Source organism: Pteronotus mesoamericanus, unplaced genomic scaffold (assembly GCF_021234165.1).
Source record: "Pteronotus mesoamericanus isolate MK-2021 breed Mesoamerican mustached bat unplaced genomic scaffold, CSHL_Meso_final contig_101, whole genome shotgun sequence".
In the NCBI taxonomy this organism is placed as follows: Eukaryota; Metazoa; Chordata; class Mammalia; order Chiroptera; family Mormoopidae; genus Pteronotus; species Pteronotus mesoamericanus.
In genome coordinates, this window is record NW_026555001.1 from 17,802,649 (window position 1) to 17,826,078 (window position 23,430).

General features: G+C 56.6%; 1 protein-coding gene across 1 annotated transcript in view; it reads right to left on the bottom strand.

Moving 5' to 3' along the window:
- The window catches only part of KLHL29 (kelch like family member 29), a 126,257-nt gene that overhangs the window by 49,802 nt on the left and 53,025 nt on the right, over positions 1-23,430 (bottom strand). The window contains exons 2-3 of the mRNA XM_054569182.1: positions 7,810-7,951; positions 4,611-5,123 (exon numbers count right to left, since the gene is read on the bottom strand). Of these exons, the coding sequence (XP_054425157.1) occupies positions 4,611-5,123; positions 7,810-7,951 (655 nt within the window). The remainder of the gene's footprint in view (positions 1-4,610; positions 5,124-7,809; positions 7,952-23,430) is intronic.

Genomic DNA, 23,430 nt, shown 5'->3' on the forward strand with positions numbered 1-23,430 from the left:
TTTCTCCCAATGAGACTCCCCACAGTCTCATTGGGAGAAAGACCCAGGGGGAGGGGCTCTGCCATGGCCCAGAGCACAGCTGGATGGCGGAGAACCCAGGGTGTGCGGTGGCAGCCTGTAAGTAGGATGACAGGAGATGTGGGAGTCAGACCCTGGAACCCCAGGTCGGGGGCTGAGCATTGTCCGGAGAGGAGAGGGGCTGCTGGATGCATTTGACCAGGAGACACAGGACCAGACCTGTATTTTGCAAAGGCCACTGTGGCTGTAGCACAGCCCTGGAGGTCGCCACTGCAGGCCAGTGGAGAGGCCAGGGGTCCAGGGGAGGCTGGGTCCAAGGAGCTTTCAGACTCAGTGCCCAGTGGGAAAGGGTGAGTCACGGGCAACCACAGGCTGTGACCTTGAACACCTGGATGGATTCATGACGTCATTTCTGAGACAGATACACAGGAAGAGCAGGTCTGTGGGAAGATGATTTCAGTCTGGGGGTTTCGTGCCCTCTGGGCTAACCATGTGTGGGCAAACGACTTTATTGTGAATTCCCAGCTCCTTCCAGAATATTTATTGCAAAGGGAGCAGTGCGCCCGGGCATGTCAGAGGGCAGGGGAGAGAGACATGAGGTCCATGCTGGCTGCATGGCTGGGGACAGCAGTCCTGAATGCCCCTGCCAGCAAGCTGATGCACCCCGCTCCCTTTCAGGGAAGGGGGCATGAGGTCCCGTTAAGTGGCTTGATTGGGGGCTGCCAGCCCTGTGAACAAGCCTGGGCTTCCTCCCTCTCTTCCGCTCCGGGGAGCGGGGCCTGGCTTTCTCACCCTTCACGAGCTTCTTTCCCTGGCTGAGCTCTCCAGACCTGGGGCCCCTGTCAACAGAACAGCAGTCTTCGATGTCAGGGTCTCACTAAGTTCTCCTCTGTGCTGGATGAGGGAAGACAAGGTAGATGAGGCTCAGAGAGGCTAGGAGACTTGCCCCAGTTACACAGCTGCTCACTGTGCCTCAAAATATCTTTAGCAGACCCTGTCTTTGCCAAGCAGGGGGCAGTGTGAGGACAGGCTGAGCCCTGTCGGGTGGAGGTCCAGGGGCAGGAAGGGGAAGTGAGGGGACGTGGAACCGCAGGAAGGGGCCGCACATGCCCCTCTGCCTGCACCCCAACCACGGCCCCTCACTCTGGGCCTACAAAATCCAAAGTCAGAACAGCAAGCCTCCCCACTTCAGGCCGACTTGGACTTTGCCTTTTGGTGGAGAAAAGTGGGAGCAGGCACAGCCTGGCTTCTCCATCCCCGGCTGTGCTGGTGGAAATACAATAGCTTTCCTGCAGCTCACCGCTCGGCGCAGGGTCTGGCGCTTCGCAGGGTCTCTGGCTGTCCTCTCGGCTACCAATAATCTTTCTTGAAAGCAAGTAAGGATGACATCAATAACTTGGACCTCTGCTGTGACGCTCTCAGCTGGGCTCACATGGGCGCGGTACAAGGCCATTAGACCTGAGGGTTTCAAGGCCTGAGGCTGGCCGCCACCTCTGCCCGTGGATGAGCTCAGGGGTTCCAATTCAACAAGACAAATGGCTCAGGCATTTTATAACAGGATACAAACGGAACTAATTCTTTTTTCCTCCCTTATCACTTTGCGCGCATGAAATCTATTTTAATTAGCTTTCAATATATAACCTTAAAAAAATAAGAAAGAAATCCCACAGAGTCCTCCCACCCCCATATGATTCTTAGAAAAGAAAGATTTATCTTGTTTCTTAAGAAAATCTATATGTGCTCAATGCATTTAAATAACACTCATTAAAGTGAACTGCATGCAAGCTGCTTTCTCTAGTCACAGATGAGAGACAGTCGCTTGACCTGTTGCAAATCAAAAAGCATTTCCACACCACCTTTATTTTTCAGTTGGTTACGTGTTAAATCACAGTCCCAACACCCTTTTTGGGAAGGCAGGCTAACATAAATAGCCCCAACTGAAATTTTAGCTCCCTTGATTGGAAGATAAGTACAAGAAACAAAATGTGAAATTTTAAATCAGGGCGCTAATGAAGTCTAAAAATACCAGTGGCCCATCCCTCTGGCTGGCAAGACCTGCTCTTCATGGACGGGATTTCTCCATAATTACTCCACCCTGTGAGAGACCAGGTTGTCACGTCAAGCGATGGTAGGGAAAGTCGCGGAACCTTAATGAGCCAGATCTCAAGGCATGCTATGGTGGCGCTTATTATAATGCTGGGCAAGGTTTCAATCAGTGAACAGGGGAAAAGGAAAGTTCTCTTTTTCTAAAGTGGAGTTCAGACTGGTGTTGACGCCACCACGCAGGGCTTCCTGGTTCCCGCTTGGAGCTAGCGGCCTGTCGTTTAGGAGTGTGAAATCAATTGGGCTCCAGAGACGTAAAATCCCGAGGGGCAAAATTAAAAGTGACCCAAATCCAAACCCACATGGTCTTGTCAGAAGTATGATTCTCACATGGCAAGTTTCAAAGATTTGGTTTCAAAATTCGGGTTTCTTATTTTAAAAAATATGCAGTTGTTTGACATTAGATCTGACAGACAAATTATAGCTTTAGCAATAAAGGCTTTTAGGATTAGAAATGAAAGGAGAAATTACTTAAAAGAAAAAAAAAAACCCCAACAAATCCACCCAGGTTTGAGTTTGCAGGCATTTGTATGTGCATGTTTCATTGTCTTTTTTTACCCCGAACACAAGGAGATAAATCAGCCCATGAAGGCTGTAAATAGAGAAGCGAGTTAAATGCAATGTCTGGGGAAACAGCCAGCTCTCTGGCAAACGCTGGAAGTCTGCGTGAGGGTCGTCACTGGCTGGAGCCGGCAGGGGGTGGGGAGGGGTCCCCCCTGGCTCAACAGAAGGGGGCTGTAGACACCTTCTAGGGACACCCCTTCTCTGGCCTCACCTGGCACTGAATCTACTCTTTGGGGCTGGAAGAGGAAAGCCCATAGGACCCTTTTTCCGTCTCCCCTCCTGCCCATGGGCTGGGACCCCCCCATGTCCTCTGGCCCCACAAAGATGTTAAAGGCTGTGTCTCCACAATGACCTGCTGGCCCAGGGTGCCCCGGGGCCAGCAGGGGCCTGTCTCTACACTGTATCCTCCTGGTCCCAGGGAGCCAGGTGTCTGAGCATGAAGCCATGGGCCTGCGCCTGGCAGCTTCGGGGTGGCGGCTCCCAGACCCCCGCTAAACCGCCAATGAGGGACTCCACTCCAACCTGGGCCAGCTACCTTTCTGTACAGAACAAGCCCTCTCCCTAGATGTGTGTCTGAAACGGGGCAAGTAGTCAGCACGCCCTTCCATCAGCCCCAGGAGGCTGTCGGGGTAGGGGCTCTCCCCGTGGTGGGGAGGAGGGAGCCCACCCAGGGCTCCGGGCTCTGGCAAGGCTTTGGGAGCAGCTGGGACACCCGGTGCCCATTGTGTCTGAGTTGGCAACGTACAACTGGGAGTAAGTTTTTGTTTTTTTAAAGGGAGAGAGAGCTTAACCAAAACAATTCAAACAAAAAATCAATTTAGACAATTTTTTTAAAAAAGAAGATCTTAAACAAAGTGAGAGTTTACCAGAATTTAGACATAATTTTCTATAATTTTGTCATTTAAAACTAGTGCTGATTTTCCTAAACACAGACAGGGTGCTATTAGATTGGGAATTAAACCCAGTGAAGATCTAGACACAGCTCTGTTGTTGGGATGCTGGTCAAGGCCTGGAAATTGCCCGAGAGGATGAAGGTAGAGATTCATGAGAGCAGATGGGAAGAGAATGCTGGTTTGGATCAAAGCTCTGCTAAGGTCCGGGACCCCTGAGATGCAGTCTCAAGGGGCTGTAAGCAGGGAGGCTGAGCATTGTGCTCAGAGGTCCACACTTCCTCAGTCCATCTACCTTCCACTTTCAAAAGAGGCCTGGGTCCCCCAGCAGCCAGGCCGCCTGCCGTGCACCCTCCCCCTGCACCTGGGCCTGGGCTTGGCTGCCTCCCCGCTGCACTCACTCAGCAGGAACAGGGCCCGGCTGTCTGGAGCTCTAAGGGACAGGTACCTTTGGGACAGGTGAGCCCCACCAGCCTCTTGTCAGTGGCCCCTGCTCTTCTTGCTCACTGGCTTCCCGCCCCCTGCCCTGGTCTTCCCACTCCCTCAGACAGCGCGGCGGAGGGAGCTTTTCTGGGGAGGGACACAGGCAGTTCATATTCCCACTATCCTCATGGGTGGAAGATGGAGAAGGGCCAAGGGAGCTTTTCCATGGAATCCTAAGGGGCCCTAAGGTGATTCCTGTGCATTCTGCACTTGGCCTGGCCTTGGGGTCAGAGGTGAGAATGACCCAGGGCTTGGGCTGGAGGCAAAAGCACCCTGGACTTTGCAGACTCTCCCCCCGACCCGCCTCTTCTGCCCACTCACATTGCCCTGCCTTCCCTGTCCTGTCCTACGCCTTCTCCTCTGCTTCCTCTGTCTGAGGCCTGGGGGAGGCGCTATGGAGGCAGCCTCCGGGTTGGGGAGGGGTGAGGCCAGCAGGGTGCGCTGGAGTGCACAGGCCACCAGGAGCCATGTTCCTGTCCGTGCTCTGTCGTGGCGACCGCGTGGGGAGACACAGACGCAGGCACACAGGGAGCATGTGGCAGCAGGACTTACCTTTGGGGTGCCCAGGGTCGGTGAACTCATACTTCCCCACACCAATGGTCCGCAGCATCTGCAGCCCGTGGGCTGAGTCGGTCGCGGGGGGCCCATTGGTGGCAGGGGCGCCGCTGGGGAGAGTGGCAGATGGCTGGGCTGGCGGTGGCGGAGGCAGCAGGGGCCCTGCCATATGACCGTTGCCCACCGTGGTGGGTCCTGGGCGGGCCACCTGTCCCACACCAGACAGTGTGGAAACGGCCAGGGGCTGAGGGCTGGCATACAGGGCCTGGGCAGGCATGTTGACCACCACGTTGCTCAGTGGCTGAGAGGGCGGCTGTGGGAGCGAGTAGTGGCCCGGCATCAGCGGGAGCTGGGGCCCCACGTGTGGAGGCAGTGAGGGGGTCACCCCAATGACCGGGGCCTGGACGTTCACAGCCGGGCTGAAGGTGGGAGGCTGGGCTACTCCATAGGAGTGTGCGATCAGGGCGGGCTGGCTCCCGGCGGCCACCGTGGTCACCCATGGCCCTGTGCCTGCAAGGGAGATGGAAGACACGTCATCTGCCGTTTATATAGTCACTCAACAAACACCAGCTGCCGCCCCAGGTCCTGGGCTGGGCGCCGGGTCACAGAGGTGGACAAGGCGCCTGTGCCCAGGGGCTCACAGAGTACATCTGCGGCTGCGGCGGCAGGAGAGCCTCGGGAATGCAGGCCAGGTGGCTGGGAGCGCTCAGAGGAGGACGCACAGTCTGCCTGGGAGAGGTCGGCAGTCCACGAAGCAGACAGAAAAAGGGGGGAGACCTTCAAAGAGACCTGGGTTCAAATCTCGACTCTGCCACTTACAGCCAAGAGCCTGGGGCAAGTTGCTTATCTTTTCTGAGCCTTCTTCTTCACAGCCGCTACAAGGAACTAGCAACACCCACCTCATAGGTCTCCTGGGAAGAACTGAATGAGAAAAATGTGTCTAGTGTGTGTTAAATGTTCCATAAATGCTGGTATTGCTCCTTCCTTTGTGGAGGATGCTGTCTGAGAAAGGGCGGGGTGTTTGCGGGGCAAAGCAAGAGGGGCGGAGCCTGGGCCCTGCAGGGCCCTGTGTGGCAGGGAGGCAGGGCTGGGGTGTGGGCAGCGTGGGGCCGCCGGAGGGGGCTGCTCCTCATGGCCTTGCTGGGGGGCCAGGCAACCTCTGTGTGGCCTGCCCTGGGGGAAACATGAGAAGTCCACTTTGGCTCCAAAGGCAAGTGTGGTTCAACAAAGGAGTCCAGCTGCATCTCCCGAGCCCTGAAACAAGATGCAAGGCTCCTGAGCCAAGCTGACATTGAGGTAACCCAAGCAGGCTTGTGAGTGAGACCGGAAGGTACTGGCCGTGAAGGGCAAGGCCAGTCTGGGTTGCCTCTGACCGAATGAGTGTGGATCTAGGTCTCTGTCACGTGAATGTCACCTTAGTCTTCCTGATGCCTCTGGAGTGGCAGTGGAGATTGAGGGCGAGAAGCTCAGGAAGGAGAGTGGGGGGCCACTCAGGATCCCCAGCCCCAGAAGCTGGAAGTTGGGGCTGGGAACGCACTCACAGAAATAAGATTTCCAGGCAGGAGGAAAAACGAAGATGGCAGGGTGACTATCCAGGCACCAGAGGGCACCATCCCTGAGGAGCCTTCCAAAGGGAGAGGCACTGGGCAAGGTGGTGGACAGCCAGGCTTGGAGCCAGACAGACAGCGCTTTAGTTCTCCTTCTGCCCTCCCTAGCTGAGTGACCCTAGGCACAAGCCCCCTCCCCAAGACAGCTTCCTCATCTGCAGTGGGACAGCAATGACACCAACTGGAGAGGGCTGCTGCAAGCATCGAGATGACCCAAAACAAGGCACAGAATACATGTGCCACAAATAGTTCTGCTTCTGATAACAAGGGAAGCTGGAGAAAACTAGAAGCTGGCAGATGTCGATGAAGCAGTACCAGCAAGATTCTAGAACAGGCTGCTTAGGGGGATTGTCCCCCAGCCTGAAGAAGAGGAGGCGGTATCACCCTGAGCCAGCCTGGTGGCTTAAGGACAAGGCATGTCCTCCAAAGCTCAGTTTTCCCCAGGATTAGCCAGGGAGCCCAGAAAAATGCACCAGAGCTTCAGAGTGCAGCGGGCGGGATCTCAGGGAACTGTGTGAAGCCCATGCCATGGAGACTATTGATTTATGAGCCGGGAACGGCCCGAGGAGGCTGGAGGCCTAGAGAAAGGTGTCTAATGGTGTGAGGCAAGCCCTGCTCACCGTCGTTATGAATGATTTGGACGACAAAACGGAAGACATTATGACTAAGTCCGTAGGTGATGTGACATTGGGAGGGTTAGGCCCTGGTCAGCAACAAAAGCAGGACTCTAAGAGATCCTAAGGGTCACAAATAAGGTCTTGTGATAAGGACTTGCCCTTAGGTCTCCATACCCAAGGGCCTCACCAGACTGAGAGGAGATGGACAGGGGCCAGAGGAGCCACATGACAGTGTTGGGTCCTTACTGTTGGACAGCATGCGGTGTGGCGTCCACAGAGCAGAAGTGACATAAGGCTGCAATGATCAAAGCGGAGGGGCTGAAAGGAGGGCGTGCTGGCATCATCGGGATCATCGTCGAACCAGGTGATCGGAGCAACTCCTTTGTAGGTCAAGGGACTGGGAACCATGGGCTCTGGGGCGTGGCTGAAGGATGTGGGTGATCATCCCACGGAAGACTCGGAGCGGGGAGAGTGGGACCCCCAGATATCTGTGGGGCTGTGGTGTGGAAGGCTGAGTGGATGAGTCTATATGTACCCCAAAGGGAGGCCTGGGACCAATGGGAGATGACAGGGAAGACTTTTGTTACGGCCACAGCTGTCCAAAGACGGCCTTGGGTGGTGTAGGAAGTGGCGAGCAAGTCCCCAGTCCCATTCTCTCGTAACCATTGGCAAGGCGGAAGAACCTCACTGGAAGGTGTGACTTGAGACATTTGTTATGAATCAGGGCACTGACATTTAGGAATGACTATTCAGAATAACCCTAAGCAGATTCAAAGTCACTGTCGCTCCCTTACTTTCTCCCAAATACTTTCTTGAGTAGCAGAGAAATGACACATGGCGCCCCCGTCCCACCCAGCTGGGCTGCTGCAGTCTGGAGGTCAGGACCTGCTGGGGAGCTGGGGCCCTGGGGAGCTCCTAACACCTCTCCCAGCCCCGGCACAGGTGCCTCTGTCCCTGGGAGGAAATACACACCTGGGTTGTCGCTCTCCCTCATCTGTTTGGAGGGCGGCTCATCAGTGTCCCAGGGCGTGGACTGATTGATGGGCGTCTGCCCCCACCGGATGCTGGTCGTGAGTCCCTGGGACTGACTGTCTGCTTTGGAGATGCCGGGAGCCTGGGGAGAAGCAGAGCAGGAGGGTGAGCACAGCCTGGCGAGGGTCCTGCCCTGGGCTCAACCTCCCCCCCCCAAATGCCCCAGCGGTCCTCCCGCTGCCTGAGCCACGGGTTCGCGGCAGAGACCTGGCCCGAATCCCGCCGCGGGGGGGCTCGCAGAGCATCCTGGCACAGCAGTAGCAGGTGCGGCCTCTGCGGAGCTCCCACCTCCAGGAGCACGCGGCCCAGTGCCTCTCTGGCCGCCCTCGGGGACCACTCCCCGCACGGAAGCTCCCTCACAGGAAACAGAGGTCTGCCCTGAGATGCGAAGTCCCCCAGCCCCTGGGCCATTAACAAACTGTAACGACACCCACGGGCATGTGCTGAGCGCCGACTGTGTACTCAGCCCCCTCGGCCACGTGAGCGACGGCTCTCCATCCTGCCCCCACGCCAGCCACAGAGGCCCCAGAAGTCCCGCGTCAAAGGAGACTTGGGGAGGGTGGGGCCCCAGGCTAGTGGCAGGGCAGCTCCCATCCTGCCCTTAGAGTGAGGAGGCGGGAGACACCTTCACCAGGCCCCCACGTCCCTCCCAGCAGGAAGGAGGCAGGCTCCCGGCTCCAGGATCTCACTCTCCAACTTAGATATTTAGAGTAAAGGGAAAATGAATCTCAGGCTGAAAACAATCATTAGGACAGCATTGGTCTCCCTGAGCTACAGCCTTATGATAGAATATTATATAGTCATTAAAAATCATGTTTACTAAGAGTTCTTAATGAGATGGCAAAAATGCTCACACTGTAATGTTAAATGAGAAAAGCAGGGCATAAAAAGACTCAAATATATAACCTTACCACGCAAACAATATGTGCAGGAGGGAAAAAGTAAAATGTTAGCAGGGATGCTATCCTTGGGTGATTATGGGGAACTTTTATTCTCTTGTCTATACTTTTCTGTATTTGCCAAATTTTCTACTATGGCCATTACCATTATTATCATTATAATGACAGAGTGGGGTAAATGGAGATTTACAGTTGTGTGTATGGAAAATAATACAATAAGTAAGTAATCACACAAGAATAAATTCTGTGTTTCATGTACTTACAGCTGTAAACCTACTTTTGCCCATCCGGTGTAATAAGGAAAAAAAATCCCAAAATCATGTTGGGGAGCCCCGGACCGGGATAACTGGGACGTCAGAAGGTGTGGGTCCCCACAGAGTTGGTTTCAGAAGTGACAGTGGCTTCCAGCAGTGCAGCCACAGCCCAACACGTTTTGGGGTGAAGGGTGAGGTGGGGTGGGGGGCAGAGACAGCTGCCCATTGGAGACAGTCACAAAAGGCCAAAGGAGCCCCAAGGGGCATCTGCAGACTTTGCTTAGCGGGAGCAGCGTCCTGGTGACCTCTGACGGAAGCTGACCCAGTAACCAGATTGGTGGGTGCGGGAGGGGGGGCGGGGGAGAAGGCAGCGCTCCCTAATGGGCCTCCCGGACACGAGGCCACCGGGGGTCGGGGTGGGTACGAGCAGGGAGGGCGCGCAGCTCTTACGGGGGCCTTTGATGCCTAGTGCAGAGGACAGCCAGCGCCTGCACTGGGGCCTGCTGGGAGCAGCGGGAGCCGCGGCTGCACCAAGCTAATTGCATTAGGCTGCACTTTATCTCTGGCCTGCATTTCAGATGCTCCGCATCTGTGAGCTGAGCGGGGAAACAAAGGGAAAGAGTGACCCTCCGGAGGAAAGAACAATTCAACAAACAAGCCTCCTTATCAGAGGCTCCTGCCCCATTTTTGTCTACGGGGCAGAGGGGAGCTTGGGGCGGGTGAGAGGGGTGGGGATTTGGCCTCTCTCCCCAGCAGTCTTCCGGAACTTATGAAACAATAGCGTGGCTTCTGTGGCGTTCTCTAAATAGATAGCTTTGCAGCCTGCCCTGTCTGCAGCCCCTCTGTATTCCCAGACTCTCGGGGTGCTCGAGGGTTCAGAGGCACAGAGGTTGCTCCCCGTAATCAGAGGCATCTGAGGGGGAAGAGCCTGTGCGATGTCCGGTCCAGGGCCCTATTTGGGGTGAGGTGTAAAGGCGGACACCCCTGCGTCCTCACCAGCACCCTCCTCCGATGGTAAGACAGACCACCTCCTGCCGGTAGGGGGCGCTGCAGCCCCTCTCTGCTACCTGGGATTTCTGGAGGCCTCCGCGGCCAGAGGCAGGTCTGGTTCTCAGGGTCCTCCTTTAATTTCATTCCTGCCCTGCTGAATTAGCCTCCAGGGCCGTGCCTGGCACCTTCATCCAGTGTAAGGGGAGGGTAGGGCTCCGGAGACTCAGAGGCCCTGGGCCGGGGCTGCCGCCCGCAGAGGCAGCTGGGGTCTTCCCCTCGCAAGTGGGTCACCCGATTCCGAACTCCACAACTTTAGCAGTTTCAGTTTTTGCGCTAACATTTGTTCCAAAGCATTCCAGCTAGCTCAGTCGCCGGCACCTTTGTCAGTTAGTTGGTCTGCTCAGTAAACAACACCTGGGCCTCTGTTCGGAGCCCCGCGCTGCCCAAGGCTCTGGGGTCACTGGTCCCCGCAAACTGAAGCACTCAGCTACCTATGCAAACAGAAGGAAGCTCGGGCGCAGGGGGCTCTGGGGCGCTGAAGGCGACTGGGAGTGGCTACGACTGGTTTACTGTCTGGCTGTGACTTTCCTAAGTATTACAAGCGAATTCGTATGTACAAGAAATTTGTTCTGATGTGAGAATGAAAACAGAATCTTTTTTTTCCCCCAGAAAGATAAATATGGCCACTCATATTCTACCTGGCACTAGCAACTTCTGAAGCTATGTGCAACTTGCAGTTCAGGAATTTTTAGTTATTTTATTAACATAACGACATGAACATTCCGTCCTCTCCTCCTTCCAGAAAAAACACAAACATGGGTTGTGCGCTTTGCCGAGGCGCCTGGGCCCCCAGGTGGGAGACGAATGTCCGGGGATGAGTCAGTCCGGCCTGACCAGAGCCGATCCTCTTGCGAAGGCTCCAGGTCCAAAGTAAACTTGGGGTCCCGGCTTCTGAAGGCTTCTGGGGCCCTGCGTGTGGGCCTGCGGCTCCAGCTCTGAACCCGCTCCTGCTAAGCTTTTCCCCCATGGTCCAGGCTTCGGGGGTCCAAGGCTCCATCAAAGGTCTCCAGGCCACCCCAGTCCAATTGCCAGGCCTCTGGACTTCTGCTTCTTGCCAGGGAGCTGCCTGCCCACGAGAATCCGTGGAAACCAAGCAGGACAACAGCTCGGGTAGGGGGGAGGAAGGCAGGGCTGGGAGAGCCTCCCCTTGTCCTCTGTCGCTGCCAGTGTCTGGGACATCAGTGAAGCCACCTAGATATTTGGCCTTTGCCCAGTGTTCCTCGCCGTGTTTCTGCTCCTGTGACATGATGACACTTGGCGGAGAGAGGCAGACGAAGAGAGCCCTCCTCCTGCCTGGCACCTCAAAGTGGCCTATCTGCCCATCATCCGGCCTGAGCAGGCTTCTCTCTGCTTCGCTTTAATAAGATGCTAATGAGATGCATCATTAACGCAGCAGCTTTTAAACCTCCGCTCTTGTAAATTTTCAAAGGTCACATTTCTACGGTGGCTGACAGCATCCTGCTTCTTGCAGCGACTGAAGAACACTAAAGACCCTGATCCTTAATGGATGAAAAAGTCTCTGAGGCAGCCGCACGGGCTGAAGCACCCGCAGGGCGCCAGTCGGGGGCTGGGGAAGCTCCCCCTGCAACAGGCCTCCCAGGGGCCCTGGGTTGTGCTCTACCAGGCTGGGCAGAGCCAGTACACATTGCCCACAGAGCTGCACCGGGTGCCGGCTCTGTGTAGGGAGGGGTGCGCGGGGCACAGGCCCTGACACTGTTGTCATTTGTGTGGTGCTGACAGGGCTGGCAGGGACTGCCTTCTGCCAAGTGTCACTGAGGACAACCAGCCCCACCCTTCATAGCGATGAGCCCCTCCCCTCCAGAAAGCCCAGAGTCCCCAGGCCTCACCTCCGTGTAACTGGTCAGACAACGCTTCCCTGCTCACTCTGGGCCAGAAACACTGCTGGACCCCGGGGCACCGCGGTGGTCACGGCTCGATTCCCGTCCTTGACGAATTTACACCGGTGGGATGGGACACGCCTTGCACCAAGGACCCATGAGGACGACACAGGCTGGGAGGCGATCGCAGGGAACAGAACCACGATGCGATGACACTACACCAGTTCTGGGCCTAGCCTTTTAAGAGGACTCACAGGCTCTGCCTTGGTCTCTTGGACCCCCCAGATCAGACCAGCGATCAGATGAATACCACTGAGTGATTCCAGTGAAGCCCGTGGGCACTCAGGTGGTCCGGGCAACACTGTCAGAGTGCCTGTGCACAGACTTGTAAGATGTTATAAAATGTGGTTGAAAGCCACTGGAAACAAAAGGATACACAGTCTACTGTGCGTATGGCAAAACAGCGAAAGATCAAAAGTCCTTAGTCTGTTGCTCTTGACATATAAACGCTGCAGTTTTACATGCATCCCTTTGTGTTCCACAGAGGACCGAAGGCAGCATAACTAGAGCAGGGGCTATAATTACATAAATGCTAAAACTAAAGTTAGTGCAACCTTTCCCCAGGCACAGGCAGTTGGGTGGGGGTGGCAAGGGGCCTTGGATGAAAACTGAGAAGCCACAGGGAGGAAAATTGAGAAGCCATGGGTGACCTGGGGCAGACTGCACTCTGAGCTTGATCTGCAGCCTCATTTTGTCTCATGACTCTCTGTGATTTCTACCTAATTTGGGAAAGACAAGCTTTGGTGTGATACCACCCCCATGCCCCTGGCTCTAGATTCTGAGGGTCCCTTCTGACAAAGGACTGCTGATGTGGCCTGAGCCTTGCAGTGGACTTTTGGCATCTTTTCTGATTTGAGGTGGAAGCCAGAAAACATGTTCTGCCAGCTTCCCTTGCAGCTAGAGTACAGGCATGTGCCTGCTGCTCAAACATGCTTGATGAGATTTCCGTTGGAAGTTGGGCAACAAGAGGAAACCAGCAGAGCTCTGAGTCGACACTCTGCAGAGGTTGGTAGCAGAGGCATGTGGATTTGGGAGCAGGCACATGGTGAAGGTTCTGGTGTCCTGGGCTGAGCATCAGAGTGAATGCTGTCATTTCCTTTTTTTCGTACTCTGGAGGGTTCTCAGGTCTCTTCTGAGAACAGCAAGAGCAGGTTCCCACACAGCTCCTAGCAGAAGTGGACACGCTCAGGTACCTTCAGGCCCTGGGGGATCACATCACAGCAGCTGCCTGCTCCAGGACTGAGCATAGCTGGGTAGGCCCCTCCCTGCAGAGCATGTGTGTCCCTTCCTTTCCAGCATCCCCTCCACTGCAAGGCACTCAGGGTCTTCAGGGGGTCCAGTCTCCCTGTGCGGATGGATGGGTGCCAGTTCTTAGTGAACTCATTCAGACTGGCATGTTGGGACTGAGCACGGAGCCTCTCAGAGGCCCTTGAATGACAAAAGTGAAGCCCCAGGAAGGCAATTCTTACTTAAAGGAATGATATTGAAATGGTGGCATTCAGGCCTGGGGAGGAGCTCTTTTGATGCCTGGGCTTTTTAGATCACAGCCTACGGGTTTATACACCCAGACTGCCGGCTCTCTAGGACTTCCAGGTTGTCACTGACAGCACCGTTTCCCAGACACGCAGGCGCAGCATCGACCACCTCTGGGCAGGCGTCTCCAACGGGAGTGCCTGTCAGTATCGGGGGGGAAGATTGTTAAGAAAGCAGGTTTCTGGATCCACCCCTAGAGCTTCTGATTCAGAAGGTCGAGGATGGGGGACCCCAAGCTGTGGCTCTTGAACAAGCCTGCCAGGTGGTACAGGTGGTCCGTGGACCTCATTCAGTGGCACAATGGCAGTTTTGATATCCAAGCTCTCCGGCCATTTGTGCCCTGACCGGGGCAACCTCAGGGCTGAAGCCGCTGGGCAGGTCCTGACAGGGACAGATTTTTGGGCCTTGCTCATGGGTCTCAGAGGCGCCAGCTCTTTGGTCACGCTGTCTCCATGGACTCCTGTTCCCAGCCTAGGTTCCAAGGGGTCAGAAGGACACGCCGACAGACACCAAAGCTATAAATCTGTGGCCTCTGGGAAAAACAAATGACATTTATGAGTCTCTCAAGTCCCATTTCATGATGGCGACTAAACTACACACTTGAGAATAACCGCAGTTAAAATCCCATTGGGGGTTGGGGGAGGCTTTCTGGAGCCCCCGCTCCGTGTCCTCATTAACGAGGCTGCCCGCTTTGGCCCCCTGGCCCCAGGCCGGTGTCCCTGGTCTCCCCGTTGGGGCCGCACCATAACACACTCTGGGGCCTGATGAAATTTCTAATAATACTAACCAATGATGTGTTAAATTGAGACACTTCTGGCTCGCATGCCGGAAACTGCACGATGGTTTAAAGGACCAGTGCTTACCTTTCTCTATCAATTTGCTGCTAAATTACTGCTTTTGGAGCGACTTACAGAAAAGTAATTCTTTATTTAAATTTTAATTTCAATCTTGTCATTTTAAATATATATTCAGATTCCAATCACATTACAGAATATGATGAAGTCTCTGGAGGGCAAGTGTTCCTGCTGGGAGCTTGGGTTGGGGCATGGGGAGCGGAAGTGACTTGGGGACTGGGGACAGGCGAGGGAGCTGTGTAAGGAGGGAGCGACTACAGGGGACAGCTTAGTAAGGTCCGCCCGCCCATCAGTGCTGGGGTGGGAGAGAGAACTGCAGAGCCCAGCAGTCAGCACTTAACCCGGCCCTGCGATCCCAGGCCTCGCAATCTGCCCTGAGGGTCACCTGCAAACACTTTAAGCTGAGACCACCCCCCACTTCCTGTGCTGTCTCTCTTGCTGGGTCAGCTCAAGGACCCAGCCATACAGGCCTGCCGGGCCCAGGTGAGATGGGGCTGCCGGCCTGCTGCCATCCTAACAGCTCACACTTACCGCGGGCCTCCTACACGCCTCGGGCGGGGCACAACGCGGTTTCCTTCTGTGAGGGGTTCTGTGCTCTCACCTGCCTGTTCCGGGTGGGTGTAATCAGCCGGGGAAGAGCAATCCCAGCCAGCGCGTGCCTGGGTTGGAGCCCTAACCGCCCGCCCTGCACTGTCCTGACTCCCCACGCCGCTCTGCGATGGCCAGCACGTGCCCAGGCCCCTCTCTCCAGCCCACCCCGCTGTGGCCGACGGCTCCGTAAACAGGCCTCGCCACATCGAGGCCACGCTCGCACTGCCCTGTGTGGGTGGCACTCAGTGCCCCTCTCCTGGCACCCACAGGAGTGCCCACCGCGGGCTCCCCTTCCTCGACTGTGTCCGCCCGACTGGGCTGCCTGCTGTGATCCTGACGGCTTCCGACATCTCCCTGGGGCTTCCGACATCTCCCCCAGTCCTCCACATCCCCAGGCCCTGGGTCATTGACTTGGTCCCCCAACCCCTGCCTGTGTGCTGGCAGTTCTTCGTCCTCAGACCAGGGCGGCAGCCCCCGCCACAGCTGGCATTGCACTGCAGGGCCCCCTCTCCTGGCCTCTCTCCCGGCTTCTGCCCCCTCTCCCCCAGCCCTTCCCCTCGGCTTTCCCCACGGGGACTGAAACGCCCTCGTCTGACCACTGCAGCTGCCGTCCCAGCACCCATCTGCCTTCTCCCTTTCTTTCCTGGTCATTCCCCTCTGTGGGGCCAGGACACCTGCTGTTACCCTTCACCTTTCACCTTTTAACCCTTCCCACCCCGCCCTTCAGAACATCCCCTTTAAATGACTAGCCACCTCCTGATGCCAAACCCAGCAGCTTTTCCCCAGCCGCCTTCCCGGGTCCCTTCCGCTGGCTTCCTCCCTCTTCCTTCCTGAAACGCCTTCCCTTCCGCCCCCGTAACAATGCTTTTCCTCGTCTCTCTCCCTCTTCTGTGCGGCTCGCTGGCTTCTGTAGCCAGTTCTCCCATGCGGACATGCCCCAGGGCTCCTGCCAGCTCCCTGTCTCCCTCTCTCAGGACCTTCGGGGCCCTGTCTTCTTTCACAATGATCTTTCTGATAGGAAACATCTGTACGGTAACCATTGTCTTTGATGAGACCCAGCTTCCTATAGTATTCTGCGAGTATATTTGCTTTTCCATTTTTCGACTTCAAAGTCTATACCTTAGAGACATTTTTGCTCAAAGTTCAGCACAGAGGGCTCCCCTCATAAATGTAAAGCAACCACGTCTGGGGCTGGTTTTTGCACCGCGTTCTCGCGCGTGCCCTGTCCGGGCCCCCAGAACCTCTCCCGGTGGATGGGCCTTGTGCACAAAAGAAATGATAAATCTGGCCAAACCTTCAACTCAAAGCTTTCAACTTTCCTCTAACAACATTCAACGGAAAACTTCTTAGTCCCATTTCCAAGTAACTTTTCATCCATTACAAAACCCACACAATTTTCAAAGAGGCTTTGAAATAAGATCACCTAGTAAAAAAAAGAAGCCCATCACAAACGGAAGTCTTTGAAAAGAAAGAGGCCCTTTCCTGGGCTTCAGCCCCCCTTTGCTCGCAGCTTCCCTTTCATTCTGCTGAAAGGTGCAGGGCAGGCCTGGCCCTCAGCAGCCGCCTGTGATGTGAGGGGGCAAGAGGCCCAGACGGACAGGCGAGGGGGAGGGCGAGGGGCACCTGCTCGCAGCGCTGGGGTGGGCCCTTCGTCGACCCCCGGCCATCGGCCCTCACGGCTCCCCCGACGGCTGTGTGGCTTGCAACCTGCCCGGCCTGCTCCCGCTCACCCCGGCCTTTGTGGCGCGGCAGCTCCCTGTGGACCACGGCGACCCATCTTCATTCTTGTTGCCCGAGTGGGCGGGAAGGTAGGCATGGCGAGAGCGGCCCTGTTCGGGCCTTTGATGGGACAGTTCCCAAATGCTGGCCCTGCAGGCAGGGTCTCTGGGACCACCCCTCGACCTCCCGGCCTCAGAGCCTGGGACACGCCTGTCCTTCCTGGGGTCAGCCCCGGACTCGCAGCCGCACATCAGACAACAGCCATTTCTGGGAGCCTTCATGTGCAGATTTGAAATCCTCAGTGCATGTGATGAGGAAAAGCCCTCTGTGTGGGGCAGCTGAGCCAGGAGGGAGGGGGGATGTGTGTGGGTCCCTTGCCGAACTCTGATGCTCCAGCTTGGTCCTCAAAGGCCAAGGCTCTGAGTGCCCAATATTAATTTTTAACCATGGAGGCCTGCCTGGAGGTGGCTGCTTACCTCCCCAGGGGAAACAGCAGGCTCCTGAGAATGGCTGGGTCAGGGGCTGGCCCTGCCCCCTCTGTCCCCGGCGGCCATCCCAGGCCTGCCCCCGAGAGTATTCTAGGGTGAATCAAGGCCTCCTTGGGTGCAGGGCTCACCCAGAGCCAGAAGGAACCCTGAGCCTGAGTCCCCCGACCGCCTTCACTCCCTCAGCGTCCCTTTGTCCACAAACACCTGACACTCGTCAACCCCCCCAACCCCCGCCCCTTTGGATCATGGGCCTCTACGGAGCACTTCTGACTCTCATCACAGACAGAGGGTCGCAGGCGGGGCGGCGGGAGCAGTTACGAGTTCTGAAGCCTGCGCTACGCAGCTCGCGCAGTGACTCTCCGACTGGGAAGTCGACTGAGCTTGACTCTCATGCCCAGCAAGGAGGTGCTGACACAGACGTCTTTGGCGACCTCATTAGAGGCCTAACAAGAGAGAGGATTGTGGCAGGGTCACCCCGAGGTCAGGCGGGACAAAGAAACAAACAACGCAGCACAAGTGTCCCTGTGCGGCAGCTCCTCAGACTGGGAGGCACGGCTGAAGGAGCTAAAACTGCTGGGACTTCAAGACACACTGAAGCAAGTCCAGGCCTGAGTGTGTGTCTCGGGACTGGAGCCTGGATTCCAAGGCACAGCAGGCCTGGGAGCTCAACGGGGCTGACCAGCTCTGCAGGGGAACATTCCAGAAGCACACAACCAGGGCCTCTGTTTACATCTCCCCTGCTCCCTGGCACCCCCTCTCTGCTCAGGCCCTCCGTCCCGAGAGCTGCGAGTGGCCCGGCAGGGCCCTCATGGATGGAGAGCCGTGTCCTTGGGGCCACAGTCCAGCTCAGCTTCCTTTGTTCTGAATTACGGTGGTTCCAGTGATTCTCTTTGAAGGGAATGGCATCATGGAGCACCGGCTCCTTTCCTCAGGCTTCGGAAAGCTTGCTGGGGTGGACGGGTTCTATCTATACTCACTGGAGGTCCAGGTGCAAGAGGGAAAGTGGCGAAATTCTTAGGAGGTGGTGGAAGGGGAAGGGGGAGGGACACACGGGGAAGCGGCCCCCTTGGGAAGACAGACCCACAGACTTCTCTTCCTTGGCAGTGGCATCAGAGGAGGAGCGGGGCTCTGGGTGACCAGAGCTGTGTGAGGTTCTGCCCTGCTTGGCAAGAGGGCGGGGCAGCCACGGTGCCCACTCCTGGGGCCGCGGGGCCCGGCGCGCCGTGGACAGGGCTGCGGGGCTCGCCGCCTGTGGCTGTTTGCTCTGGCTCCCTGGGCCGGCGGGGGGTGGGGGGTAAGCAAGCACCCTCTTCTGAAGCCCCTTCCTGAGCAGGGGCCAGACTGCCTGGGCCAAGGCTTCCTTCCCTTTACCCCCACGAAGCAGTGCCAGCTCAACCACAGCTCCATGCATTCTGCGCTGGGGCCTGTTGCCTTCGGGAGCGTCATCGATTCATTTCCTCATTCGCTCACCCCACACTGGCTGGGACACTAGCCTGTAGAGGAGACACAACAGTGAATGGTCTCTGGCCCAGGGGAGCGCACGGCCGATGGAGGAATCGTGAACATAACGGTAACAGCTAACACCTAGTGAACCCTTAGGTGTGCCAGCTTATAACCCTCAAGACCCAGGAATTTTTGGGAGACAAAGTCCGGGCATCCATGTCTACTCCCCATTGTATTAGTCACCTCGGCTGCTGTAACAAAACACTGCAGACCGGGGTGATGTAACAACAGAAATGTATTCTTCACAACAGTTCTGGGGACTAGAATCTGAGATCAGGGTTCTGGTTAGGTTCTCTTGAGAAATCTTTGTGGCTGCTTCTTGCTGGGTTCTCACATGGCAGAGAGAGAGAGAGAGAGAGAGAATTCTAGTCTCTTCCTCTCTCGTAGTCCTATCATAGGGTCCCCATCCTCATGACCTCATCTAAACCAAATTATTCCCATAGGACCCATCTCTGAATACCATCACGACGGGGCTAGGGATTCCACATGTGAACCGAGGGGACATAATTCAGCCCGTTGCACCCACACCGCGGGCACGCCGGGGGTGCTCAGAAAACACTTGCTGAGCGGAGCGGCCATCTATCTGCCTGTTGTTTCTCTGCTCCACCTTGTCCACCAGGCCCTGGCACAGGGGTTTTTAATAGAGGGACACCACAGGCCTGACCAGCACACGGCTGGTCCTCCCGCCAGCCTGCGCTCTCGTCTTCTGATGCTTTGCTTTTTTCTCTCTGACAACATAATCTCCATGATCTCTAGTCTTCCCTGAATGCTGTTGAAAAGCTTGTTGTATTTATCTCCAGAGAATCTGCCGTGCCCCTGTGCGATTTTCCATTGTCATGGTTCATTTTAATTTCCTCTAAGGCTGTTGGCCACTCTTGTGTTCAGAAATAGCTTGTTCCACTTAATAAAAGCGCTTGAATATGCAGACATGAGAAGTTTCCTTGGCTGGCTCCTAAACAGCACAGCAAGGGGAGTGAGTTGCATGCCCTGCCTGGCGCGATTAGGCTGAGCACACGCCAGGTGGCCTGTGAGGAAGGGGAACTCGGAATAAAAGGTGCGGCCAAGCAGGACCCAAGCGAGAGCTTCTGCTGGGGACCAGGCGCCTGGGTGCACGCTCCTGTGTCCTCTGGCCGACAGCACACAGGTCTCTTGATGTGCCTCCCCTTCCGTAATCGTCAGAGCTCTGGCCTGGCTGGCGGAAGGTCTGGGATCAAGTTCTGCTCCATCTCTAACTAGCCTTCGTGACCTTGTGCGAGTCATTTCACTGTTCAGCATTCTGCTTCTCATCTATAAAACTGGTGTGATTAGTCTTCCAAGGCTGATTCCAGCAGGAGTGAAAAGCCTCTGCTTCCAGCGCCTCATGCAGAAGCTGGGGCAGAGACGGGGCTCAGCCAACGGCAGTGATCGTTACCAGGAGGGGTCCCCCACATGCCAGAAGGATGCCGTGCTCCAAGCAGCCTCCTTCATCGGCTCTCCCTAGGTGGCGAGGGCCAGAGAATCCCCCACAGACGGTATTATTGAGGGGGGACAGAAGAGAACGTAGCAGGCTGGAGCCTGCTTCACACACCATGTCTACAGGAAGCCTAGGCGTTTGGCCACGAGACCAGAGCCAGGGTACCGCAAGCTCTGGTGGCAGCTGACCTGAATTGCAAGTCAAGGTCGTGGAGCTGTGCTGAGCTTGTAGACCTAGTTAGCGGGGCAGAGTCACAGGCACCCTTGCTTGGCCTACATGACAACAGCTAGGAGCCAAGAGTCTAGGGTGACTGCTCTTTGGGAACAGGAAGAGGCAGGCACGAGGCGCTGACTCAAAATTCCCAGTAGGATGGCCGTTGAAAGGCCTCTGTGTTATTGGTTCAGAAAGCTGATTCCTGCCCTGTGGCACTTGGCAAGACCCCATGCCTCCTGGCCCTACAGGGAAGCCCTCAGCTCAGCTCTGGGGTGGAGGTGGGGGCAGGCAGGGCATCATAGTAGTCCAGGTCCTAAGTGCCCCCCTGGGGGATGTCCCAGGCAGCCACGTGCGGCTCACCCTCAGTGCCAAGGGCCCCTAGTAAGCAAGCATCACTCCTGGGGGCTATAAATACCCCTGGGAAGCCAGCCCCTCACTCACCTTCACCTAGGTGCAGCGCTGACAGGACCACTTACATTGCTCAGAGAGGGTGAATTTACTGAGAGGCACTTGCGGTCACAAACATAAGCCAAGATTCCAACCACTCACACCATCTGTGCTCTACAGTCCCCTACAACATATACGTTCACAGGGCACACACGTGTGCACATGCACACACTCACCTGCCTGCACATGGAGCCCATGCGCATGCCTTCACACGCCTGCACAGACACTCAGAGCCTGCGCCGCCGCAGGACAGGGGAGGCTGGCGGATGCCCCCGCCTGTCCCATGGCACCTTTTTTCTGCCATGGCTCTGAAACAGAGTCCCCCACGGCCACTTTGAGCTCCCCTCCCAAACACTTTTTCCTAATCGCGCTTCCAATCTGCCCCATTCCAGTTTTAAAACAAGAAAACATCAACAAACGCGATGGAGGGAAACAGATGGTAACAATTACAGGAGAGAGAAAGCGGAGCCATTCCCTTTGCAAGGGCAGGCAAACATATTGTCCCCAGGCAGCGCGTTGTCCCTGGGCCACTACTGTGCACCCTGGGTGCAGGGCTCCCAGGGCCCGGCCTTACTGCGGGGAACAGGCTAACTCTTGGGGGTCCACGAGGGGCCACGAGGGACCCCGAGCGCCACAGGCAGGCCCTCCAGAACCTGGAAGCTGCCCCCTCTCCAGGAGGGAAGGACAGCCGTCTCAGCACATTCCAGGCTGCCTCACTACCTCTGATGCCTGTCGGAGGCTCGAGACCTGGGGGGACAGCCACCTCCCCAGCACTCTGGGCCCACTGGGACCTGCCGCGGCCGGAGCCAGGCTGCCCAGTTCAAACGCAAGTCCCGATACTTCCACGTGGGGTGAGCTGGGGCAAGCTAATGGACCTCTTGTGCTCCCTCGCCCCTCAGAAAGAGATAATTCTAGAACCTATACTGTGGGATAATGTATTCGTGTGTGCAAAGGGCTTAGTGCTGGCCTGGTGCACGTGGGTGCTGCACGTGGAAGCTGTCTCACTATTCCCCACGCAGAGAGCTGCTTCTTGTCTGGCACTCACTCGGCGTCGGCCAGGGCCTGCCAAGCGGAGGATAAGGAGGCAGGCCTTGTGCTGTGCCCTGAAGGATGGACGGGGCATTCCAGGTGGGGGAAGACATGCACAGGAGTCAGGATAAGGCGCCCCACCTTTGGGGGGGGCGCCTGAGGACCTGGGCGCAGACACCCAGGTCTGGGTCCTGAGTGGGGTGTGCCACGGTCCCTCCCTGGGACCACCCTTTGTCCACCTTTTGTGGTTTGAGCAGGACAAGGGCTCTGCCCTCTAGCAGATCAGATTGGTGAAACAGGTGTAACCGAGAGAGACCAAGTGCCGTGACAGAGGGCGGCACCTGCTCCAACCGGGCGGGTCTGGGAGGGCTTCCTGGAGGAGGAGGCTGAGTCTGGAGTGACAGGAGGAGGGTATGGGGGTGCACAGGGAGCACTGTGCCTTTGGGGGTCTGAGCAGAGGTTTGAGTCTTTGCTGGACTGTACCAGGCAAGGATTTAATGTCCCTGAGCCTCAATGTCACCACCTGCACAGTGAGATTACAGTCCCCTCCTTCCCAGGCCTGTGAGGCACGTGAGTCAGGTGCGTATCAAACATGCCACCGGCTGGACAGCTGGCACACCAAAGTGCTCGCCACCGTGGCTGCTGTGGCCTTGCCGTTTGGACGGGACTTTCTCCCCACGTGTCCTGTCCTTAGACACGTTCACACACATGAGCTCTCATGCAGCGTCAATGCTCCCCGGCACCCCAGTGACCGCACCTGTCCTCACCCTGCTAGGGCCGGGATGCCTCTGTCCCCCGGAATTCTTATGTTGAAATCCTAACCTCCAAGGGACGGTTTCAGGAGGTGCGTCCTTGGGCAGGTGATGCAGTCATGAAGGGGAAGCCCTCATAGAAGGGATCGTGCCCTTATAAGAGGACACAAGAGAGCTTGTGTCCCCTTTCTGCCCTCTGCCACTTGAGGACCCCAGAAGTTGGCACTCAGCAACCCGGAACAGGGTTCTCCCGAGAATCGGAGCACACTGATCAGCCGTCCAGCCTCCAGGACTCTGAGAACCAAACGTCTGTGGTTTACAAGCCACCCAGGTTACGGTACTGTGTTGAGGCAGCCTGAGCTAGCACACACCCTTCCACATGGCCACATACAAGGGTATACAGAGACACCAGCTGGCACGCATTGTATACCCCGAACCTCCCCATTTGCTTACACCTGGTTCCGGCTCCCGCCCCCTGCACGCTGCCCAGCCTCTAGCCTCTGGGGGAGTGCGGTGGCTGCCCCCGTTCCAGGGCCCTGGGTCAGAAGGGCTGCCTTTACCTGTCACAGAGTGATAGCACCCTGGGCTCCTCCTGAGAGTCAGGCAGAAGCAGGCTGCGGAAGCTGCAGGATGGAGGGCAGGAGGGTGTGTTTTATCCCTCCTCACCGCCCCTCACCCCCTGGCCTGCTGCTCACAAGTTTGAATCAGGCAGCTTGTCTGGCAAGCACCCCCACAGTGAAGAGGGCTGGCTTTCTGTTACATACTATTTTGGCAGCTCCTATTTTACATCATCTTGACGTCCCTTCTTGTTCTCCTGGAGGAGGGGGGTCAGCATTTCCTAGTGCTTGTCAGCCTGCCCGTTCCCCCACCTGAAGGAG